We start from the raw sequence: 23,610 nt of genomic DNA, 5'->3' as shown, positions 1-23,610 counted from the left end.
AAACAGTGAAGAGGAGGCAGCGCTGACACCGCCCTCGCCTTCTCTTCAAACAGCTGATCGGAGGGGGTGCCGGGTGTCGGACCCCAGCCGATCTGATATTGATGACCTATCCTGAGGATAGGTCATCAATAAATATAACTTGGACAGCCCCTTTAAACGTTTGGTAAAATCAAATAGAAGAAAACAACAGTAGAACTCAGGGCTATGTTTAATAGTGAAAGTAAGAGTATTTCCACACGCACAATGCGAAGGGAACTCAAGGGATTGGGACTGAACAGCTGTGTGGCCATATGAAAACCACTAATCAGGGAGGCAAACCAGAAAAAAAGGCTTCAATTTGCTAGGGAGCATAAAGATTGGACTGTGGAGCAATGGAAGGTCGTGTGGTCTGATGAGTACAGATTTACCCTGTCCCAGAGTGATGGGCGCATCAGGGTAAGAAGAGAGGCAGTTGAAGTGATGCACCCATCATGCCTAGTGCCTACTGTACAAGCCTGTGGGGGCAGTGCTATGATCTGGGGTTGCTGCAGTTGGTCAGGTCTAGGTTCAGCAACAGTATCTGTGCTCCAAGAATGAGGTCAGCCGACTACCTGAATATACTGAATGACCAGATTATTCCATCAGTGGATTTTTTGTTCCCTGATGGCACGGGCATATTCCAAGATGACATTGCCAGGATTCATCGGGCTCAAATTGTGAAAGACTGCTTCAGGGAGCATGAGACATAATTTCCACACATGGATTGGCCACCACAGAGTCCAGACCTTAACCCCATTGAGTATCTTTGGGATGTGCTGGAGAAGGCTTTGCGCAGCAGTCAGACTCTACCATCATTAATGCAACATCTTGGTGAAAAATTAATGCAACACTGGATGGAAATAAATCTTGTGACATTGCAGAAGCTTATTGAAGCAATGCCACGGCGGATGCGTGCCGTAATCAAAGCTAAAGGCGGTCCAACTAAATATTAGTGTGTGTCCTTTTTTTTTTTTTTTTTTTTTGTGGAGACTTTTTTTGTGGGACAGACAGTGTATAAAGGTCCTAGAAAACCACTTTAATTATTTCCCTTTTATTTAATTGACTAATCTAATGACTGCCTATTTCCGTAATTTGGTATTTTCTTTAGCCCAACATAATATAATGATCACCTCTGTGCTTTTGACACAAAAAGCTAAAATAAGTGGATCTTCGGTTTGATGCGTTATGGTATTTAACTCCCTCATGTCTGGCTGTGTAATTAAAAGTAGTTCTAAGAAGAGGCCATTCAATTACTCAGTGTTTTTCTTGTGTGGCTTGTTACAGGCCAAGCAATGAACAGGTGAGTAGGTCTGCCATAAACAATGTCCAGACTGAGTTCCTGACCCTGTGTTCTCCCCTCCTGCCGACCACTTCACACAGCTACTGACACACACTTCTAGTTCTTTCTTCCCTTCCCCCATAAACAGCTCTTTTGGCTCTTGATCAAAAATACCCCACTAATGAGCATTGGGAGCAATCCAGAGATTTTTCTCCTGTTCTTACCGGATGGTGAAGCTTTAGTCAGAATGTAGGTTAAAAGTAAGAATGACTGATGAAATAATGTCAGTGAGGTAGAGGGATGGCGGCTGGTGCTTTGGCAGAATAGAACATTTCTAGATACTATTTATTTACAGAACTAAGGGCTCTTTCACACGAGCAGATACCGTGCGGGTAATCCACTGCGTGAAAGAGAGCCAAGCCCCGCACTGGACTGCAGAGACACGGAGCAGTAACATGATTGATAATGCTCCGTGCCACTCTGTGATCTTTTTACTACAAAATCACGGTGTTGACTTTATCTTGTTGTTATTTTGTAGTAAAAAGATCAGAGAGGCAAAGAGCATTATCAATCATGTTACTGCTCCGTGTCTGCTGTCCGGAACGGGGCTTTGCTCTCTTTCACGCTGCGGATCCCACGGACGGCATCTGTTCGTGTGAAAGAGCCCTCAGTTTCCTTCTTTGAGGGCTTTAACCTCATTTTACTGGAAACTTTAACAGTTACTTGGCAAATTGTTTAAGCAAATATTACGCATCAAAGTATTAGCTCTTGAGTGTGCTGAGTGAGTTCTTTCATTAGGCGTTTGTTACTTATTAAGCATTGTGAAATCTGTTTTCACTAGACTGCACTGAATGGATTAACATAGTGATGTACAAAATGGGCAGCAGTCATTCGCATCTTAAATGCATGTACTTTAAGCTGTTGTGGACAGGTAATGTCATCAGAATTTCCCTGGGATTAGACATTATTGGTCCAAGCAGCAGGCAAGGTATTCTGTGACATAAAGGTCTACACATGGGATGGTCTTGTCTGTTAAGAGATATTAGTCCTTTGGCATGCTGAGGTGTAGTACATACAGAAGATTGCTGTCGGCTGAGATGGCACATTGTACTGTAGAGGCAGAATCATCCTAAGGAGTTCACTTAAAGGGGTTTTCCAGGTGTTTTAAAGGGGTTGTCCAACTAAAAATATTCCATTTTCAAACCAGCAGCTGGATCTGAATACATACAGACGTGGACAAAATTGTTGGTACCCTTTGGTCAATGAAAGAAAAAGTCACAATGGTCACAGAAATAACTTTAATCTGACAAAAGTAATAATAAATTAAAATTCTATAAATGTTAACCAATGAAAGTCAGACATTGTTTTTCAACCATGCTTCAACAGAATTATGTAAAAAAATAAACTCATGAAACAGGCATGGACAAAAATGATGGTACCCCTAACTTAATATTTTGTTGCGCAACCTTTTGAGGCAATCACTGCAATCAAACGCTTCCTGTAACTGTCAATGAGACATCTGCACCTCTCAGCAGGTATTTTGGCCCACTCCTCATGAGCAAACTGCTCCAGTTGTGTCCGGTTTGAAGGGTGCCTTTTCCAGACTGCATGTTTCAGCTCCTTCCAAAGATGCTCAATAGGATTGAGGTCAGGGCTCATAGAAGGCCACTTTAGAATAGTCCAATTTTTTCCTCTTAGCCATTCTTGGGTGTTTTTAGCGGTGTGTTTTGGGTCATTGTCCTGTTGCAAGACCCATGACCTGCGACTGAGACCAAGCTTTCTGACACTGGCTAGTACATTTCTCTCTAGAATTCCTTGATAGTCTTGAGATTTCATTGTACCCTGCACAGATTCAAGACACCCTGTGCCAGACGCAGCAAAGCAGCCCCAGAACATAACAGAGCCTCCTCCATGTTTCACAGTAGGGACAGTGTTCTTTTCTTGATATGCTTCATTTTTTCGTCTGTGAACATACAGCTGATGTGCCTTGGCAAAAACTTCGATTTTTGTCTCATCTGTCCACAGGACATTCTCCCAGAAGCTTTGTGGCTTGTCAACATGTAGTTTGGCATATTCCAGTCTTGCTTTTTTATGATTCGTTTTCAACAATGGTGTCCTCCTTGGTCGTCTCCCATGTAGTCCACTTTGGCTCAAACAACGACGGATGGTGCGATCTGACACTGATGTTCCTTGAGCATGAAGTTCACCTTGAATCTCTTTAGAAGTCTTTCTAGGCTCTTTTGTTACCATTCGGATTATCCGTCTCTTAGATTTGTCATCAATTTTCCTCCTGCGGCCACGTCCAGGGAGGTTGGCTACAGTCCCATGGATCTTAAACTTATGAATAATATGTGCAACTGTACTCACAGGAACATCTAGTTGCTTGGAGATGGTCTTATAGCCTTTACCTTTAACATGCTTGTCTATAATTTTCTTTCTGATCTCTTGAGACAGCTCTTTCCTTTGCTTCCTCTGGTCCATGTCGAGTGTGGTACACACCATATCACCAAACAACACAGTGATTACCTGGAGCCATATATATAGGCCCAATGGCTGATTACAAGGTTGTAGACACCTGTGATGCTAATTAGTGGACACACCTTGAATTAACATGTCCCTTTGGTCACATTATGTTCTGTGTTTTCTAGGGGTACCATCATTTTTGTCCATGCCTGTTTCATGAGTTTATTTTTTTACATAATTCTGTTGAAGCATGGTTGAAAAACAATGTCTGACTTTCATTGGTTAACATTTATAGAATTTTAATTTATTATTACTTTTGTCAGATTAAAGTTATTTCTGTGACCATTGTGACTTTTTCTTTCATTGACCAAAGGGTACCAACAATTTTGTCCACGTCTGTATATGATGTCTGATTTTAATGTTTAATCAAGGGATAACTCCTTTAATATCAATGACCTATCCTCAGGGTAGGTCATGAATTCCTGGTTGGTAGGGGGTCCGACAGCTGGCAGCCCCACTGATCAGCTGTTTGAGGAGGCAGCGGCACTCCGTTGACCGCTGCGACCTCTTCACAGTTGACTAAGCACAACACCGTCCATTGTATAGTTGTGGCTATGCTTGGTATTAAAGTTCAGCTCCCCTTTACTTGAATGCGACGGAGTTGCACATAGGCCACGTGAATAATGAATGGTATGCCACTTGTCTAGGAAGGGGCCTCAGCCCTAACAATAGAGCCACATTCTCCTCAAACACCATATCAGTGGCAAGTAGTTGGACCCCCACCAATCAGATATTGATGACCTATCATGAAGAAAGGCCATCAATCAATATCACTGCAAACTCCTTTTAAAGCCTCTAAGTTCAAATATTGCAGGAAGGTCTAGTGGACCCTGAAGGGATGTAGTTTTGCTGTCGGAGGTAACCAATGAGGCAAGAAGGAATGGGTAGTAGTAGGGGGCAGAGAGTGGCCTTTTGGTGTATGACGCCCTGCAATACCACATGATCAGCTTCTGAATGCCCATGGACCTCAATCATGCAAAATTGGAATCTGGAGTCAGCGCTGTCTGTCTTGCTATTATAATGTGTGCCATTCAGTAGTACATGCATTCAAAAGACAGGAGTAGACGCTTGCGGACAGGCAGGGTGGCAGTAGATGCTTGCGGACGGGCAGAATGGCACTGTGTGTATGTGTGTGTATGTATATATAAAATTCCTGCGCCCACATGGAGTGATTGACAACTCTTCACCCCTCTGTGTGTACAGGGGAAGCAGGATTCAGATGATTTATACTAGTAACATTTGTTCTTGCTTTGTCTAAAATTGTCCTTTGACACGCTAAATAATCTCTGCCAGTAACATTTTTTTTTGCCTTGGCTGAACATGTATTTGTCATTTGAATAGAGTGGGAGACAGGTTTCTGGATGGACCTAGTGCTCCTGTTTCTCGTTAATGTCATTGGGGGACACAGCACCATGGGGGTATATGCCCAGCTACCACTAACTTCTCCTGCAGGTCTTGCTGCAACTTTTTTGCTTTTTTCTTAATTTATTTTTTCTGTTCACTTTACAGGTGCAGGTTTTATCCTGCAGCAGGGGGTCTTCTTCGTGAAGGTCCACTTTAGTACCACCCCCTGCGGGCGCGTACCTCGGTACCTCGCCGTTACCCAGTTCCCCATTACTGCATCCGCAGTGGAGTACAGGTAATCCCACTCTAGTGCGAGTTTACCGAAGGGGTGACCCTGTGGTGCCCAAGGACGCCAGATCGTGAGTATGCTCTCTGCCCTAGTTATGGACTTCTTCCCTCCCATCCATCCATATTCCATCAGGGTCCCCTACCCCCTGGCCGTCCTTCCTTCCCTGGCTATGACCCCCCCCCCCCCTTCAGGACATTCCTTCCTCCCCCCCCGCGGTGTCCGCCCGCTTAGGGTGTTTCATTTTCGGCTGCTGCATCTGTGACAAGGCTGCATCTGTTTGATTTTTCTCACCAATGGGGGGTCGCTTTGACCCCCTTTCTGTGCATACCCTTTTTTGTAGCCTTTTGGAGCTGTTTTCCGCTTCCCTGCAGCTTCAGCCCGCCGGGGTGCCTCATGTTTGGCTACACTATCTACTCTAGCCCCTGGCTGCCGGGACTCTGCCAAACTCTTTCCCGCCATTTTTTCCTGGCTTCCTGTTTTTTTTTCTTCTAGGGGTGTTGCCTCCCTCATGGCCTTCTAGAGGTCTCTGCAGGGAATTTCCGATGGGAGGGTGCTTTCCCCATTTTGCAGTGCCCCCCGCCCGCCTGTAGCGTCATTGGTGGGACATATTATCTTGGGCCCCTGTTCGGTGGTTTATGTTGTGGCAGACCCTCTTGCCCCCCATCCCTCCCCCTGGGTTGCATCTGCTCCTGCGGTGGCTGGGGGTTGCTGTGCAATCGGCCTGGCTGGCCTGCATGCGGTGACTGGTTCCTGGGCTCAGTCGGGTTACCCTAAACGCTGTTCAGGGGTCACCTTCTCCCCATGTGGGTCCCTCACCTCCACCGTAGCCTGCACCCATTCTAAGCTATGATGATTATTTGGCGCTCTTCCCTGCCTTATTGCGGCAGCATCGGGCTCACCGGGAGTCATTTGCTACCTGCCTCGTTCTATATCAGGGGGCAGAGTCCAATAGCGGCCTAGGGTCTCCCCCTCATAGGTCCCGCTTATCCCCTGCATCCTAGCATTGAGGGAAACGCCACAGGTTTCTTCTGCATCATCGGGGGATTCCTCTGCACCGATTTTGACTTGGAATAGAGCATCAGGCGGTCTTCCACCATACACAATCTCTCTGGGTGGTCAAAGACAAATGTCCACTGAGGAAACTCTCCTCTCCAGGGTTGGTGCCCCCTTTAGTGCATTTTCAGATGACACTCCCCTGGCTGTACAGGATATTTTCCACACAGGTAAGTCAGCTTGCCGCCTCTCCAGTAGGTGGTGCTTTACCCGCCACTGTGTTTAGCACGCCGACACACCTATGTGGTGTCCCAGGTACTTGCGCCTACCCCTTCACAGGGGGGTACTCGTACCACTGCCAAATGCTGTATCCGGCAGACTTTCCTCGTTCCAATGTATCTCCTTTTCAGCTGGAGTAATTTCACTATTACCAGGGGCTATTTTCAACGCCCCCCAGTCCAAGAGTGTTTCAGGCCACTGTATTACTTCTCCAGATGCTGTAGCCAATACACCATCCTGGTACTAGTGTGCATCATGCAACCATATTACTCCCTTATCAAGTGGAGTACCTGTACCATCTTTAGATGCTATAGCCATGTCTCCTGTCTGGTTATAGTGTGCACCATGCAGCCTCATTACTCCTTTATTAAGTGAAGTACCTGTACCATCTCCAGAGGCTGTAGCCATTACACCTGTCTGGTTCTACTGTGTACCATGTGGCCACATTGCTCCTTTCTTAGGTGGAGTACCTGTACTATCTCCAAATGCTGTAGCCATTACACCTGTCTGGTTCTAGTGTGCATCACGCAGTCATACTACTTATTTATCAAGCGGAGTACCTATACTATTTCCAGATGCTGTAGCCATGTCTCCAATCTCATTATAGTGTGCACCATGCAGCCAAATTACTCCCATTCTCATTCGGAGTATTTGTAATATCTCCAAGTGCTGTGCCCTATTGGTACAATCTGTGGCCCATACTGCTCCTGCATTGCTCTTTCCTGGCTCTAATGTGTGCTAGGCAATTATGTGGCCCCTCTTCATGTGGAGTGATGGTACCATCCCCAGATGCTGTATTCATCACTCTTTTCTGGTTCTGGTATGCATCTGGCACCCATTACAGTCGTCCTCGGCGGTGTACTTGTACTATCTCAAGGCGCAGTATCTGACAAACCATCCTGGTTGTAGTATGTACCTGGTAAGCATATGTTCCCCCCCCCTTCTTGGGCGGAGTAGAGTTGCAATTGTTAGATCCAGTATATGGCTGGCCTGTTCAGATCTGACACCCAATAAAGTCCCTTTTGAACCAGGCCCTCTGAGTGCACCATGTCTTCTCATTGCCCCTATACTAGGCATGATTTTTACTTTATTGCCTGACACACTACTTCTCAGTCCTGTTATGCACCAGACAACCATACTCCCTTCGTCCATGGGCAGGTTGTTGGCTATTGTGCTAGGTTTGTTCTTTGTCAACCTTATAAAGTACTACTGTATTCCACACAGCTGTGTTACCCCATTTCATGGATGAAGTACTCTCGTTACTGCCTCTCTGCTTTGTTTTCAGAGTTACATGACTCAGTCCTGGCAGAGTACCTGGATCACCACTGGATATTCTATCCTGCAAGGATACAAAGCATTGTGAGCACCAGCCACTACTGCAGTGTTTGGGTCATTGCAGGACGTCCTCTCTGATATGGCTGTGACAGGACTAGTGAGCGCCACACACCTACTTGGTGGGTGGAATTTTCCGCTGCTCATTGTGGTATTGGACATGATCCCATAGTTCTTCCATGGTCTGGGCGTTCTTGGTACTCCCTTATGTTCTCTGATCAGTTGTGCTACATGACAGAAGTGCCGTCCCCTTGGGCCTTGCTGTTGTCTGCACCTGTCGGTTTCTTCCCCCTTCCTTGGGGGTTTCATTGTGCTCTGCTGGTTTCTACATGTCAGTGTAGTCTCTCTCCTGGCTTTCCCTGGCAAATTCTGCGTCCTTTTCTGACATATGGATGTCTGGCAATTCTTTTGCAAAATCCAGGCTGCTGTACTTGCCCCTTCCGGGGCAGTGATCTACAGTGGTGTTTTTTCCCCAGGGGTCGACTGCTTTCTCTGGTAAGATGGGGTTTCCACCTTCTCATAGGTTGTTTCTCTTTTCCCACCTGCCTTGCAGTAGAAGGCTTGCTACCTTCCCATGGTGTGTATTTGCTATTCTTTCTCTCAATTGTTCAGCCTCCAGTGCTTCCTTGTTTCCTATCTACCCTGGCCTTTACATAGTGGTTGTCACGGGCAGGCCATGTTTTTGGTCTGAGACAATTTAGAGTTTTTTTCCTTGCTGGGTCCTCTTACTGGTTGGGCTCCTTTGCTTCCAGGCCTTATGGAATCTCCTTTCTTTTGCCGAGGGGTGGTACACAGGGTCTTCCTTTAGCTTGTCTCCAGGAAGTTTTTTCCTTGGTTCAGGACTGCTCCTGTCCTTTTTCCAGGCATTTTCTCTCCTGCCAGATTCCCTCATAGTCTATTTTTTCTTGTTGGGTCTGTCCCCTTATAGATCCTCCTCCTGGAGCATCCTTCTATATGCAGAGCGCTAGGTCATTACCAACAGACGCCTTTCGGTTGTGCTGCTCTCCTGTTTCTTGAGGGTGAGCCCTGGTTCTTCCAGATCCTTCCTCTGACTCTCTCTAGTGTGCTCTTGTTCAACTCTTGGTTCTTGCGCAGGACATCTAGCCCTGCACCCTATACTCTAGCTTCTTATGGTGCAGGCCTTTGCACTCTTGCCGTCTGCAGAGTTTGCCAGGTGCCTTTCTCTCCCCTTTTCTGGGTGGACTGCTTGCGTTCCATAGCATGCCTCCTGTACTAGCCTTGTGCATAACTCCCTTTCGGATTGCACTTTGCACTTCCATGGATACTGTGGGATGCTGTGGCTGTGCGCTCTGTGCGTTGTTTGGGCCGTGTTTGCCTTCTCCTCCCGTGGGTGGGTTGGCCTTTTCGCTGCCTGCGGTTTGCTAGTACGTATGCCTCCCTTCCTCCTGCGACATACTTTTTTCTCTTGGGGGTGAGGCTGCTTGTCGCTAGCTTTGCACTCTTTTCTGAAGAGGTCATTCTGTCCACCTGTATGAGCCGAAGGTGTTGTCCAACACGCAACAAATGAATGCCCAATGTATTCACCGCTGTATACCTTGTATATATGTAGACGGGCTCTGCTGGCTCGCTTCTGCACCGAGCTGGGTGGTACTCATTCTCTGGTGTGGTCCCGTTGTGACTGCACCAGCCATGTTCATTGGCCCTTCCACCTGGGGAGTGTTCGGGGTCCCTTGATGCGTACCCGTTCGTCCTCCCGTGACATTGCTTCCCCGCGCAAGCCGTCGGGAGTCGAGAGTGTTGTCTTTGGCGCCTTCTGCACTTCAGTCTGATCTGCTACCAGGAACAGACCGCTCCTCTCGGGTAGGTCACCCAACTTCTCTTGGGTGCTCGTCTATCCAGGTCTGAGGGACCTCCACTTTGGGTTCTTCAGGGTATTCGCCTTCTGCGAGGCGATGTGCAGGTAGTCTCACAGAGTAGCAGGTATTCGGCTTTTGAACTGTCCTGTGGCTTCCCTGTTTGCTATTCCTCCTTTCGGTTTGGAGGGTGTTATGCCGGCCTCTGTCTCGACTGCTTTTCCTCGCCGGCTCGGTTTTTTGGCTTCCTCTCTGAGTTTGTCACTCCGAGGTGGCTTCTGCACCGGCCAGGCCTCAGAGGCTGTTTCGTCATTGCCCCCTCCCCCTCGGGGGTGAGCATGGTTGTTCACTTGGATGGTTCCGGTGTTACTTGTGGTCTCGTACTGTCTCCCTCGTTTTCGCTGGCAGTACTAGCTGTGTGCCTGTTTGCCGGGCCTATTGCGTTCTGTCCTCCCGCTGGGTGCAGATTGCCTTTCCATTCTGGGCATATGGTCCTGCTGGACTTACCCTTCGGTGACTTTGGAGGACTACCCTTCGGTCACGATTGTCCTTGGATCTCCCTCACCAGGACTGTAGAACTCCTTCCTGTGGTGGCTACGTCGACTTGGACTTTGGCCTGTCTTGTCCTGGCATCTGTCGGCTGCTGGGCGGACCTTTCCGGTTTCTTCCGTCTGTCCTTCTGCTCCCCCACTCTGGTTGGATACGGGACTATGTTGTTCGGGGGCCGACGAGACAGTTTTTTTCCGACCCTTGTGCCGTGTTACTGGTCTGCGCCTGATCACATTGGGTTTTCTCCCGCTTGCCAGGCGATTCCTGCGAGCGCGCTAGTGTTCGCTCCCGACTGTGCTTCGTCCAGGTTCGGTTGTCGGACTTGGGGTTCTTGCCTGGGTTTTGTGGTAAGCGGGGCATTCCCCACTCTGCTTTTCTCTCTCTTGGTTCTGTCTTTCTCTAGTCCGGCCTGACCCTGGGTCTGGGACTCTGTTACTTGAAGTGTCAAGTGTCGGCGCTGTCCTTCCCCTTCCAGCGTTTTCTGGCCCTCCTGGGCCTGTCATGACCTTCTTCCACAGAGTGGCTCTTTGGTTCCTCTGTACCGTTCCCTGGTACCGCCCTGGGAACTACACACTGAGCTCTTGGCGCTCCACTCTTTCCCTTGGTGTCGTTGTAGAAGTTCTCCCTACTCCTTCTGTCCTGTACGGTTGTGTTTTCGGTTGCCATCATGTCTGACGGTTGCCTGATGGGTGGCCCTTCGTGCTCTGTGCCTTCTGTCCTTTTCCAGGACAGGGCTGTTTCTCAATCCCGTCCCTTCCTTCTGAGGGTGGTATCGGCCTTCTTATCTACAAGGCTTTGGTCATCCCCTTCCCGTCTCCGGGAACGGGCGCTTCACCGCTTGGAGATTGTTTGGGTTTGCAGTTGTTACTGGGAAATCTCTGACTCTTGTCGGCGTTCGGTCTGTTGTGTTTCCAGGATGTCCGCGCAAAGGGTTGACTGCCTCCAGGGTGGCTTTCCTTTGCTCTCTGAGTGTCTATTGCTGTTGTTACCGCACCAAGGGCAGGGTTCTGCTTTTGGTGTCACCGTTCATTTCACCAGAGCGGTCGGTGCCTCCTGGGCCGGAGGCATAAGGCTTCGGCCATGCATTTGTGCAAGGCGGTCACTGGTCTTCCTTGCACACCTTACCGAGTTCTACAGGGTGCGCACTGGGGCTTCGGCGTATGCTGCCTTGGGCCGCCTGGTCTGCAGGCGGCGGTTTCTTGATGCCTTCGGGTGCTTTGCCTTGGTGCTGTGGTCCCTCCCCTCTTGGACTGCTATTGAACGTCCCAAGGTCTTCTGTGTCCCCCAAGGAAATTGGGCGAGAAAACGAGATTTTTGTATAACTTACCAGTAAAATCTCTTTCTCGCTCTTTCCTTGGGGGACACAGCACCCACCCATTCTTTGTTTTTCTCTACACGGTTTCCGAGTTTGTTTTACCCGTTGGGTAGTTGGCTTGTTGGTTCCACTTTTGGGCTTTGCCTTTTCTCACTACTTGGACACGCAACTGGCAGTCTCTCTCTCCAGGCTGAGGGTATAGCTGTGGAGGAGGGGCTTAACAGTTCTCACTTAGTGTCACGCCTCCTATGGAGATGAGCTATACCCAGGGTCTTCTGTGTCCCCCAAGGAAAGAGCGAGAAAGAGATTTTACTGGTAAGTTATACAAAAATCTCGTTTTTGTTCTTACCGTAAAATCCCCCTCCCGTTCAATTCATTGGGGAACACAGATCCCACCCTTTTTCATTTCTCTTTCTGTCACCAGGCTGCTGTTCTTCTTTCCTTCCCTGGTCCAGGAAATGTTGGATCTTTACTTTTGTTTCTCTCTCCTACTGCTATTGGTACCAACTGATTAGCCTAGTGTCTGTGGAGAGGGTATAGCCCACCTGGGCAGAGGCAACCGTTTTAATATCTAGTGCCGCCTCCTAGTAGTAGCTGGGCGTATACCCATGGTGCTGTGTCCGCCAATGAATTGAACGAGAAAGGGATTTTACGGTAAGTACAAAAATCCAATTTTTCCATATGATCAGACAGGAAAGATCCATCCTGTTGAGATCTGCTGATCAGACATCTACTCCATAGCTGTAAGAAAAGTCTGTAGGAAACCTAAAGGAGTTGTCTATTAATTAATTTTAATTAATCTAAGGAAACTGCTTAACCTTCCTGTGCCCCCACTGTGTACTCTTCTCCATACTATAATAGGTAATCGCTGTTGCGGCTTAAACAATACTTTGCCCTCTTCGCAACACTGCCACCACAGAGTGGCAGCACAGGAAGGTGTTGTTTTTTTATTTTATTATTATTTTAGGAGGGTCTAGGCCCTAAATAAAAAATGAACAGAAAACCCTGTGTTTTCATGTGCAAAATATGAATACCAGCTGTGTGCATTTTGCTATCTTCCTGAGCCCCATTGTGAAAATGCCTATTCTCTGCAAAATGGGAAAGAATAGGACTTGTTCTACTTTTTTGTGGGATGGATATACAGATGCAGACAGCAGCGGTGTGCTGTCCGCATTTTGTGAGGCCCCATTGAAATGAACGGGTCCACATCCAATCTGCAAAAAATGTGGATCGTATGCAGAAAAAAACAGTCATGTACGTGAGGCAAGACAGCAATTTTTTAGCTGAAATGTTGAGGATCCTGTATATTCCATGAGAAACCCCACTGTAGGTAATCACTGGCCACAGGTTATGTGCCACACACCGCTCAGGCCAGAGAGCACATAATCGGGGAAGACTATGTCTGCAGTAGCGGTGAGGATCAGAGTGCCATTCGATAAAGGTGACTAAGGCTACTTTCACACTTGCGTTCAGGGGTTCCGCTTGTGAGTTCCGTTTGAAGGCTCTCACAAGCGGCCCCGAACGGATCCGTACTGCCCTAATGCATTCTGAGTAGATGTGGATCCGCTCAGAATGCATCAGTCTGGCACCATTAGTCCTCCGCTCAGCAGGTGGACATCCGAACAATGCTTGCAGCGTTCGGGTGTCCGCCTGGCCGTGCGGAGGCAAACGGATCCGTCCAGACTTACAATGTAAGTCAATGGGGACGGATCCATTTGAAGTTGACACAATATGGCTCAATTTTCAAACTGATCCGTTCCCATTGACTTTCAATGTAAAGTCTGGACGGATCCGTCTGAGCAACTTTTCACACTTAGAATTTTTTCTAAACTATTATAGAGACGGATCCGTTCTGAACGGATCCCATCGTCTGTATTATAGGATCGGATCCGTCTGTGCAGACACCAGACGGATCCGCTCTGAACGCAAGTGTGAAAGTAGCCTAATACATACTTTTTTTTTTTTAAAGGGGTTTTCCAGGACTTAAATATTGATGACCTATCCTCAGAGTAGGCAAACAATTTTAGATCTGGGGTGACACCTGGCACCTTCACTGATCAGATGAGGATCTACCCTGAGGATAGGTTGTCAGTATCGAAGTCCTATAAAAACACTTTCAATTTATCACAACTTCTGCCTTATATTTTTTTTTCTGTCCACATGCATTGATATTGAGGAGTAGTTACTCATCCTAGTAGAGTGAGTGCTTCTGTAGGTGATAGTCTTAGATTAATTCTCTTATAACCTCCTTCAGTTCGGCCTCCATTTGAAGAGGGCATCGCAGCACCTGCTGGTAGAAAGCATGAGTTTGTCCGCTCGGAGACTGGGAGCTGGCGGAGCCTGAGAGAGGAGTTAAATGGGGAGGAAGAGGAAGGTGGAGGTGTTTGGAGAACTGCAGCACCTAGAAGAGATGGGGAAAGATGGCGCGCTCATAGTCCAGGTGAGTACTATATATAAGTGGCTATGGAGTAGATGTCTGATCTGTCACAATACAAATGAGACTTCCGTTGAAAAAAATTCCCTAACTATAAAGATTTCAGCTGGAAGTGTTTTATTATGAGCCTCCGAGTTTATATGACATTTGATTTCTGCACGTTTAATGTGTTGACTATGGTTTCTTTGTAGTAGCCCAACCTTTTATTTGTAGGTTTCTCACATAGCTGAATAATTGAGAAGGAGCAAACTACACATAGCAGACATTGTGAATGGGGTTTCTGCAATCCTGTTCACATGCTATGGACAATTTTGGTGGGGTATAAGGTGCCATGTTTAAAGGGAACTCATCATCAACTATATGCTGACCTCACTGAGGTGACAGAAATGCTGATGTCAGCGTTGTCACTCATGAGCTAAAAGTAAGTGGTTGCTGAGAACCAGCTTTTTTATAATCATTGCAGCTCAGGCCTGGAAAAGAGTCACATCTACCCGAGAAGAGTCCTGGTTATACATAATCTCCTGCTCTCTCCCCATCTGCTGATGATTGGCAGTTCTCTCCTAGAGAGAAAGGGAGACAACTAGGTAGAAGCCTGTCAGTCATCAGCAGGTGGGCAGGAGAGCTGGAATTCATGTATAACCAGGACTCTTCTCAGGTGGCCGGGACTCTTTTCCAGGCCCAGTCTGCGATGATTGTGATGTTGGTTCTCGGCAACCACTTACTTTTAACATATAAATGACAGACTGCTGAAATTAACTCACCTGTCTCTACTTTATGCTGCCGTTAGTATGGGAGCTAGTACTTCACTAGTGTGGATCTGCTTTTCACCAACAGGACATCCGCTGCAGGAATTGGAGTGTCTGCCTCAGCTCTGGTGCAAAAATACACATTAGATTTTAATGTAGAGTGTTTAAAGAGAATCACCCCTTTAAGGCTATAGCTTCAAGATGACACAATTGTGGTACAAATGCACCATTATCACTGCTCATGCGCTTTAGTCAAACAGTAGGAATTTCTGCAATTATTGGAAGTTACTTGCAGCCTTTTCTGTCTTAGGGATATATGTTTTTTGCTTTTCAGTTGCCTCAATGCAACCATTTTATACCCACAGGTCAGCCCCGTAGAGCTCTGGAGACCTAGCCTAAACCTAGTTGGACATGGCCACTGTATCAAACTTGTTGATTTGGTGAAGGGTTGGTAGTTGGACATTCTGAATCCTGAATTCAGTGATTCTACATTGTACAATTTGTTTAAATGTAGCTAGTGTTTCCTAGGGCAGTCACATTGGACCTTCATTATGACTTGAGCTCAAGTTTTTCAGGGTTATTGGTGGGTTAGTTTTATCAAGTTGTATTGGCCTTCTCTTGAAGGCTTCTTTGTAGTAAAAAGCATGATGGTCAGTTGGTCATGCCTGATGCGTATGGTTGGGGGGAGCAGGAGTAGACCTTGAGGTGAAGAACAATGACTTATTTGTATAGGAAAAGGTATGTGGCTTCTGTCTGGACATGAGGGGTTACTTTGTGGTGAAGTATGTGATATTAGGAATGTGCATTTAGCCAGAGGTCATGCACATGGTGGAACATTAGGAGACAAAACTGACCCTTCATAAAAGTTGGCACTTACAGTCTGCACCGTTCCAATTTTATAAGTGTATTCTATGTAAGTGGAGTCAAGCATCTTGTCTGTCTCGTTTTCTTTTTTTTACTTTGCTACCCTGAAAAGTCTGTAACACATTGAACAAGACCTGTTGGACAAAATGGATAACGGGCTCTTCATTTTTTTTTTTTTTTTTTTTTTTTTAAATCTTTCTTCACTGCTCAATGCTAATCTGTCGGTGCTTGAAATTATCCATATCCTGAGGCTCTTGTGCTGTAGCGTCTCATGACAACGCTTTCTGTTCTGCTTTTTAAGTGTTCGTTGTCAAAGAGCTATTGGACAAAATGTACTAGCATTCTGATGCAAACTGCACCACAAACACATGTTCCAAATTTTTTATTTTTTTTTTGCCTCCATTAAGAAAAGTGAAAGAGGTAAGTGCAACAAATTTAGAGGTGTGCACTGTTTTGCGCCTAGTGATTTGAGGAAACCAAATAAGTGTGGTGAAGGTTTGTGATTTATTTTTCCTTTGTCCCCTTTACTGTAACTGATTCCCATTTTTGTACAAAATCAAAATGAAGCTGAGGCCCCAATATACACATTAGAGTATTGTCGGACAAATCTACTATCTGTAGTGTAGTCCTCCCAAAGCATAAGACACCTCCAGAGTTGTCTGGCTGAAGCTTTCTCTTCTCTCACACAGTAAGAGCTTATTCAGACGGCCGTATGCTGTCTGCAAAAATGCAGATCCGTTTTTTTTTGCGGATTAGATGCTGTCCCATTCACTTCCATGGGGCCCTTTTCTTCCATTGCACGGCTCAGCAAAAAAAAAAAGAAAATATGTCCTATACTTGTCAGTGAAAATCTGGACGTGGTCCTATTGAAGTCTATAGAACAGCAAAAAAACGGAAAGCTATCCGTTTTTTTGCGGACATGCTGAACTGTCCCCCCAAAAAAAAAGTTTCCAAAATTTTGCCGACAGCATACGGCCGTCTGAATGAGCCCTAAGTGTGTATGGGGGAGTTGAGAGAGACCAGAGGTTTCTGGCAGTAGTTTCCTACTCTCTCTCCCATTACGAGTGTCTGAGGTTGAGAGAGACAGCTGTCGACAAGTGGTTTTCTGACACCTATTGAAGGTATATGGGCATCATTCAGGTTAGTGAAATTTTAGGATATAATAAAGGAGATCTTGCACTCCATACCGTATTTGGGGTCTTTATCAGTGAAGAAGATAGAAGTAGATTCACTAGAATAGCTGTGAGTGATGGTTGCGAGCCACATTCAAAATTTTAAGTGGGTGGGAAACTTTCTTGTAAAATCTCTAAAATGACATAAGTGTCTATTCACACGTCCGCAATTTCATTCCGCATTTTGCGGAACGGAATTGCGGACCTATTCATTTTTGTGGGGCAGCAAGTGCTGCCCGGATACGGAATTGCAGACCCGCACTTCCGGGTTCGCAATTCTGGCCCCGAAAAAAAATAGAATATGCATATTCTATTAGTTCCAGCAATGTGTGGTGCGCAAAATGAGGAACGCACATTGCCGCTGTCCATGTTTTGCGGATCCGTGAATCCGCATAACATGTTACAGACGTCTGAATGGAGCCTAAGGCTAGGTCTATACGACGACATTTGTTGCGCGACATTTTGTTGCACTAATGTCTCGTGACAATTTTTATAATGGCAGTCTCGAATGGATTTGCGTCGCAGCATGTTGCAGTGCGACACCATAGACTATCATTATAAAAATGGTTGCGCGACATTAGTGCAACAAAATGTCGAGCGACAAATGTCGTCGTGTAGACCTAGCCTAAATGTTCGCATTCTGTTACTGGAAGCTCTAACTCCCTGCTGCCCACAGGATGGCCCTATTTTCGCCCTCAGACATTAAGATTGCGTCAGTCACGTGATTTGGCCACATAAATGCTTCTACAGCGTACTTCTCCAGAGCTGCAGGATACACTACTAATTTTTAGCAGAAAATAACCAACCCTTTTAACATACAGTGCCTTGAACTTAAACTTAAAAGGTAGTGTGTCTTCAGAAAATGACCTGCTGTTGAAATCACTTTTTATGTTTAACATCTGTTTAACCTGTAGGTTACCAGCGCCGTACATGTACGGCACAGAAATGCGGGACACAAATACCGGTGCCGTACTTGGGGGTGCAGGAGCTTTGCCCGCCCAGTCAGCGGCAGGTCTCTAGCAGTCATTAGTAGCCAGACTCCTGCTGTATGTGTCACATTAACCCTTGCATTGACACAATCAGTGCTGACCGTGGCACGTGCGCGGGATCCTGCCGGTTGCGGGGTGGCCATAGAGTCCCCGCGCTGCTGTCAGGGGGACCCGATGGCAGGGAAGGCAGCCCCCTGGATCTCACAGGCAGGAAGGCTATAAGTGTTATTCAGTGTATAATACACTTACAGCCAATGCATAATGCAGAAGTATTGTAATGCATTGTACAGGGGATCAGACCCTCAAAAGTTAAAGTCCCAGAGTGGGACAAAAAAAACAAAGTTTTAAAAAAAAATTAAAAAAATTATGTTTCAGGTAAAAAAAAAGTGTCCTTTTCCCAAGATACAGTAAAATTATATATTTTTAAAAATAGGGGGGCGGGGAAAGAGTAGTAGACATATTGGGTATCGCTGCGTCCGTATCGTCTGGCTCTATAAAAATATTACTTGACCTAACCCCTCAGTCATGTTTATTCATAAATTCCTGCCCACCTGCTGATGACTGACAGGCTTCTACCTAGTTGTCTCCCTTTCTCTCTAGGAGAGAACTGCCAATCATCAGCAGATGGGCAGGAGAGCTGGAGATTATGTATAACCAGGACTCTACTCAAGTAGATGTGACTCTTTTCCAGGCCCGGGCTGCAATGATTATGATGTTGGTTCTTGGCAACCACTTACTTTTTGCTCATGAGTGACACACCGCTGACATCAGCATTTCTGTCACTATTTTATGCTGCCCTCAGTGAGGTCAGCATAAAGTTGATGACAGGTTCCCTTTAAAGTTATCCCAGTGAAATCTGCCTTCCAAAAACCATATGGTGTTCTTTTCTTCTGCGCCCTGCTGTGTGCCTGTACAGCAGTTTACAACCGCATATGGGGTGTTTCTGTAAACTACAGAATCAGGGCCATAAATATTGAGTTTAGTTTGGCTGTTAAAGGGGTTATCCCATCTTAGACAATGGGGGCATATCGCAAGGATATGCCCCCATTGTCTGATAGGTGCGGGTCCCACCGCTGGGACCCGCACCGATAAAGAGAACGGAGCAGAGAAAGTGGAGGAGGGCGCTCTGCGCATGCGTAGCCGCCCTCCGTTCATTTCTATGGAGCCGCCGAAAATAGCAGAGCGCTGGTTCGGCTATTTCCGTCGGCCCCATAGAAATGAATGGGAGCGTTGGCCGCGCATGTGCGGTGCGCTCCCATTCACTTCAATGGGAGAGGCGAGGAGCTGCGCCTGGTGGTGGTCGGACCCTGGGAAACCCGGGGTCCTCCAGCCACAACTCTCCCTGGCTCCGTTCTCGTTGTAGGTGCGGGTCCCGGAGGTGGGACCCGCACCTATCAGACAATGGGGGCATATCCTTGCGATATGCCCCCATTGTCTAAGATGGGATAACCCCTTTAAGTGTTAACCCTTGCTTTGTAACTGGAAAAAATTGATTAAAATGGAAAATCTTCCAAAAAAGTCAAATTATATCTATTTTCCTTGTAAAATCAGTTTTTAATACCTAGAGGGGTGTAATTTCTAAAATAGGGCCATTTATGGGTGTTTTTCAATTATGTAAGCTCCATAAAGTGACTTTAGACCTGAGCTAGTCTTTAAAAAGTGGGTTACTTCTAAGCCTTCTAACTTCCCCAAAAAAGAAAATGTATTTTACAAAATGATGCAAACATGAAGTAGACATATGAAAATGTAAAGTAATACATATTTTAGGACGTATCTGTTTTAAAAGTGGAGAAATAGAAATTTTTAAAATTGTGTGTTTTTCTAAATTTTTAGTACATTTTTTTGTATTTTATTTTTTTAAATAAAAATGAAATATTTTGACTAAAATTTACCACTGTCATGAAGTACAATATGTGATGAAAAATCAGTCTGTGAATGGCTTGGATAAGTAAACGCGTTTTAACATTATCACCACATAAGTGACACATGTCAGATTAGCAAAAATCGGCCTGGGATTTAAGGTGAAACGTGGCTCTGTAGTGAAGGGGTTAAATACATTTTGATGTTTTTAATTTTTCATGTCACTTTTTATATTTAAACTAAAACCAAAAATCCTGCAGTTTTCGCCCTGGTCACTGTCTGATAATTGACGTCACTTCTTGGTTTGTACAGGTAACTTTTATTGCAATTAACTCATTCCAATCCTGCCTGTCAAAAGACTTGCAGCAGTAAGGCTACTTTCACACTAGCGTTTTTCTTTTCCAGCATAGAGTTCCGTCAAAAGGGCTCAATGCCAGAAAAGAACTGATCAGTCATATCCCCATGCATTCTGAATGGAGAGTAATCCATTCAGAATACATCAGGATGTCTTCAGTTCAGCCTTTTTGACTAATCAGGACAGAGATAAAACCGTAGCATGCTACGGTTTTATCTCCCGCCAAAAAAAACTGAAGACTTGCCTGAATGCCATAGGAATGTATTAGTGCCGGAATTCAAAATTCCAAAATGCCAGAATCCGTCCTTCCAGTTCTGTGCATATGGTTATAACAGGGCGAGCCAGACAGTTGTGTGTACCAGTGCTTTATAGCAGTGATGCCCAACCTAAGCGGTGTAATGCTGCCCGTGCGACTCCCTGGAAAAAGTCTAGGGCGTACCAATACACCTTAGACTCTTCCCCCACATTTATCAGTGCAGTGAGTTCTGTGAACGGCACAGGCAGCGCTGCGATGCTACCTATGCCTTAAATAACCAATAGCAAAGCTCCTTACAGCAAGGAGCTTTGTTATTGGTTGGTATAGGTGTGCGCCGGAGCAATACAGGTCCTGCAGCAGGGGAAGCTGGCAGGAAGCTGGAAGAAGGAGGGGCCGGCTCCAGGGTTGGCTGTTGTAAAGAGAGTGGGGCGTGCTGCCCGAGGACCTTGGGAAACATGACGGGGCCGATGGAGAGGTAAGGAGCCGTGAACTCATGTGACTGGTCCCCGGTGACCCTGCTTCACCCTCCTCCTGTCGCCCCACTAGTGACCCTGCTTCCCCCTCCTCCTGTCACCCCACTAGTGACCCTGCTCCCCCCCCCCCTCCTCCTGTCACCCCACTAGTGACCCTGCTCCCCCCCCCCTCCTCCTGTCACCCCACTAGTGACCCTTCTTCTCCCTCCTCCTGTCACCCCACTAGTGACTAGGGTTGGGCGATATACCGGTATCACGATATACCGCAATATTAAAAAAACGGCGATATGGTGATATCGCAGTTTCCTAAATACTGCTGTATTTTGTGACGTCATCAAAGCGGTCAGCGCACATTGTGCGCTGACCTCTTCTAAACGTAGCATTACTTCCTCTCGCTCCTGGCCTGCCTCCTCCTTTCTCCTCCTCCCTTAGTCAAGTCTCCACCCACCATCTGACATCACCGTCGTCACCCACCAGTGCCGGCTCTATTGTATATGTGGCGATCCCCTGTGTGAGTACTGGTGTCTCTGGAGAGACTTTTCCTGCGGCTGCCTCATTAGTGTGCTCTGTCTGACGACGAAATTATAAACTTACTACTTCCCGCAGAGGCCGCCCCGGCTCTCCCTCCTCCTCGCTCCCATAAGACCTTATTATAACGCTCCTTGTGGCTGCCCCCATACAGTGTAACGCCTCCTTGTGGCTGCCCCCATACAGTGTAACGCCTCCTTGTGGCTGCCCCCATACAGTGTAACGCCTCCTTGTGGCTGCCCCCATACAGTGTAACGCCTCCTTGTGGCTGCCCCCATACAGTGTAACGCCTCCTTGTGGCTGCCCCCATACAGTGTAACGCCTCCTTGTGGCTGCCCCCATACAGTGTAACGCCTCCTTGTGGCTGCCCCCATACAGTGTAACGCCTCTGAGCAGGAGAAATCATGCGGGGCATAGGTATATATCTCCCTTAATAAAATCGCATGAAAGGTCCTCTTTAACCCTTTGGCTACCGGAGGTTTTTTTCCCCCCGTTTTTGTGTTTTCATTTTTCTTCCCTATTTTCTGTGAGCCATAACTTTTTTATATACAGTGTAACGCCTCCTTGTGGCTGCCCCCATACAGTGTAACGCCTCCTTGTGGCTGCCCCCATACAGTGTAACGCCTCCTTGTGGCTGCCCCCATACAGTGTAACGCCTCCTTGTGGCTGCCCCCATACAGTGTAACGCCTCCTTGTGGCTGCCCCCATACAGTGTAACGCCTCCTTGTGGCTGCCCCCATACAGTGTAACGCCTCCTTGTGGCTGCCCCCATACAGTGTAACGCCTCCTTGTGGCTGCCCCCATACAGTGTAACGCCTCCTTGTGGCTGCCCCCATACAGTGTAACGCCTCCTTGTGGCTGCCCCCATACAGTGTAACGCCTCCTTGTGGCTGCCCCCATACAGTGTAACGCCTCCTTGTGGCTGCCCCCATACAGTGTAACGCCTCCTTGTGGCTGCCCCCATACAGTGTAACGCCTCCTTGTGGCTGCCCCCATACAGTGTAACGCCTCCTTGTGGCTGCCCCCATACAGTGTAACGCCTCCTTGTGGCTGCCCCCATACAGTGTAACGCCTCCTTGTGGCTGCCCCCATACAGTGTAACGCCTCCTTGTGTTTTTTTTTTCTTTTAAATGGGTATTTATCGCGATAAATTTTTTATTGTCGTTATCGTCTGAATATTTTTGATATCGTCCAACCCTACTAGTGACCCTGCTCCCCCCTCCTCCTGTCACCCCACTAATGACCCTGCTTTTTCCTCCTCCTGTCACCCCACAGGGAAGAAGCTGAACAGACTCCACAGACTATGATTGGATCCGTTCTGTTTCCGTTTGGAAAGGCTTTTTTTGTCTGGTCTTTCAACAGAATCTGCAACAGAGGCTCCAAATGCAGCCTCCAACACAGATTTGAAGGCCTACGTATTATGTATTTTAGTAATGCTTACACGTGCCCCCTCACAGTGTTTGCATTTCTTTCTGGCAAAGCTACCTGGTTCTGGCCCGCAAAATTTGTACCATGTCTAGTGCGGCCCTCAGACGAAAAATGGTTGGGCACCACTGCTCTATAGCATAGGTTCTTAACCTGTAGTGTGTATGATCGTAGACTTGGCTGTACTTTGATGTCATTTCTTTGCGTAGAGGATATGCTTCTGGTACAGGATGACAACCAGAGAATCTGGAGCTTGTAATGGATCCATGGTTTTAGTAACCGCTTTCATTCACCATGTAGTAAGCGAGCATAATCGAGCATCTGTTCTTATGATTATCTATTGTTATGCTGTAGGACTCCTCACATATTTCTGCTAAAAGTTTATGAATGGATTGATAACAGTGGGTAACAAAGGTCCATCTGGGTGTTGCCAGTAGGGAGAGGCTCCAGATGTCCCCACAGTAGGTGTTACTTCGTTACTTGTAAAATCACATTTTTGATTGGGTTTATGATCATTTTACTCCAGATAATTACGGATAACTGCTTACCTTATATAAATTTTTAGCTTTTTTAATGTTTTTAGCTTTTCTTTTTAGCACTACTCTGAACAGCTGTGATCCGCCACTACAGCCTTTGTTGGATCCACACCACATTTATGCTCAGTGATAGGCATGTGTGTTGGGTAATTCTACCAACATACAAGTCTAGTGTGCCCAAAGATATACCACAAGTCTGCACCATAATCGATTGCTAGGGGCCACAAGGGCCGTTCC

The 23,610-nt window shown here is 46.7% G+C and overlaps 1 protein-coding gene across 5 annotated transcripts in view; it reads left to right on the top strand.

Annotated features, from left to right (window-relative positions):
- Window positions 1–23,610, top strand: part of GIGYF2 (GRB10 interacting GYF protein 2) — a 162,273-nt gene that overhangs the window by 51,121 nt on the left and 87,542 nt on the right. For 4 of the 5 annotated variants that reach the window (XM_044292028.1, XM_044292030.1, XM_044292027.1 and 1 more), the window contains exon 8: window positions 13,990–14,175. The exons of the other annotated variant lie outside the window; for it this stretch is intronic. In XM_044292028.1, the coding sequence (XP_044147963.1) occupies window positions 13,990–14,175 (186 nt within the window). The remainder of the gene's footprint in view (window positions 1–13,989; window positions 14,176–23,610) is intronic. 5 annotated transcript variants of the gene reach the window in all.

Source organism: Bufo gargarizans, chromosome 4, assembly GCF_014858855.1.
Source record: "Bufo gargarizans isolate SCDJY-AF-19 chromosome 4, ASM1485885v1, whole genome shotgun sequence".
NCBI classification, from domain to species: Eukaryota; Metazoa; Chordata; class Amphibia; order Anura; family Bufonidae; genus Bufo; species Bufo gargarizans.
The sequence above is the reverse complement of the archived record's forward strand: the minus strand, read 5'-3'. Positions and strand labels throughout refer to the sequence as shown.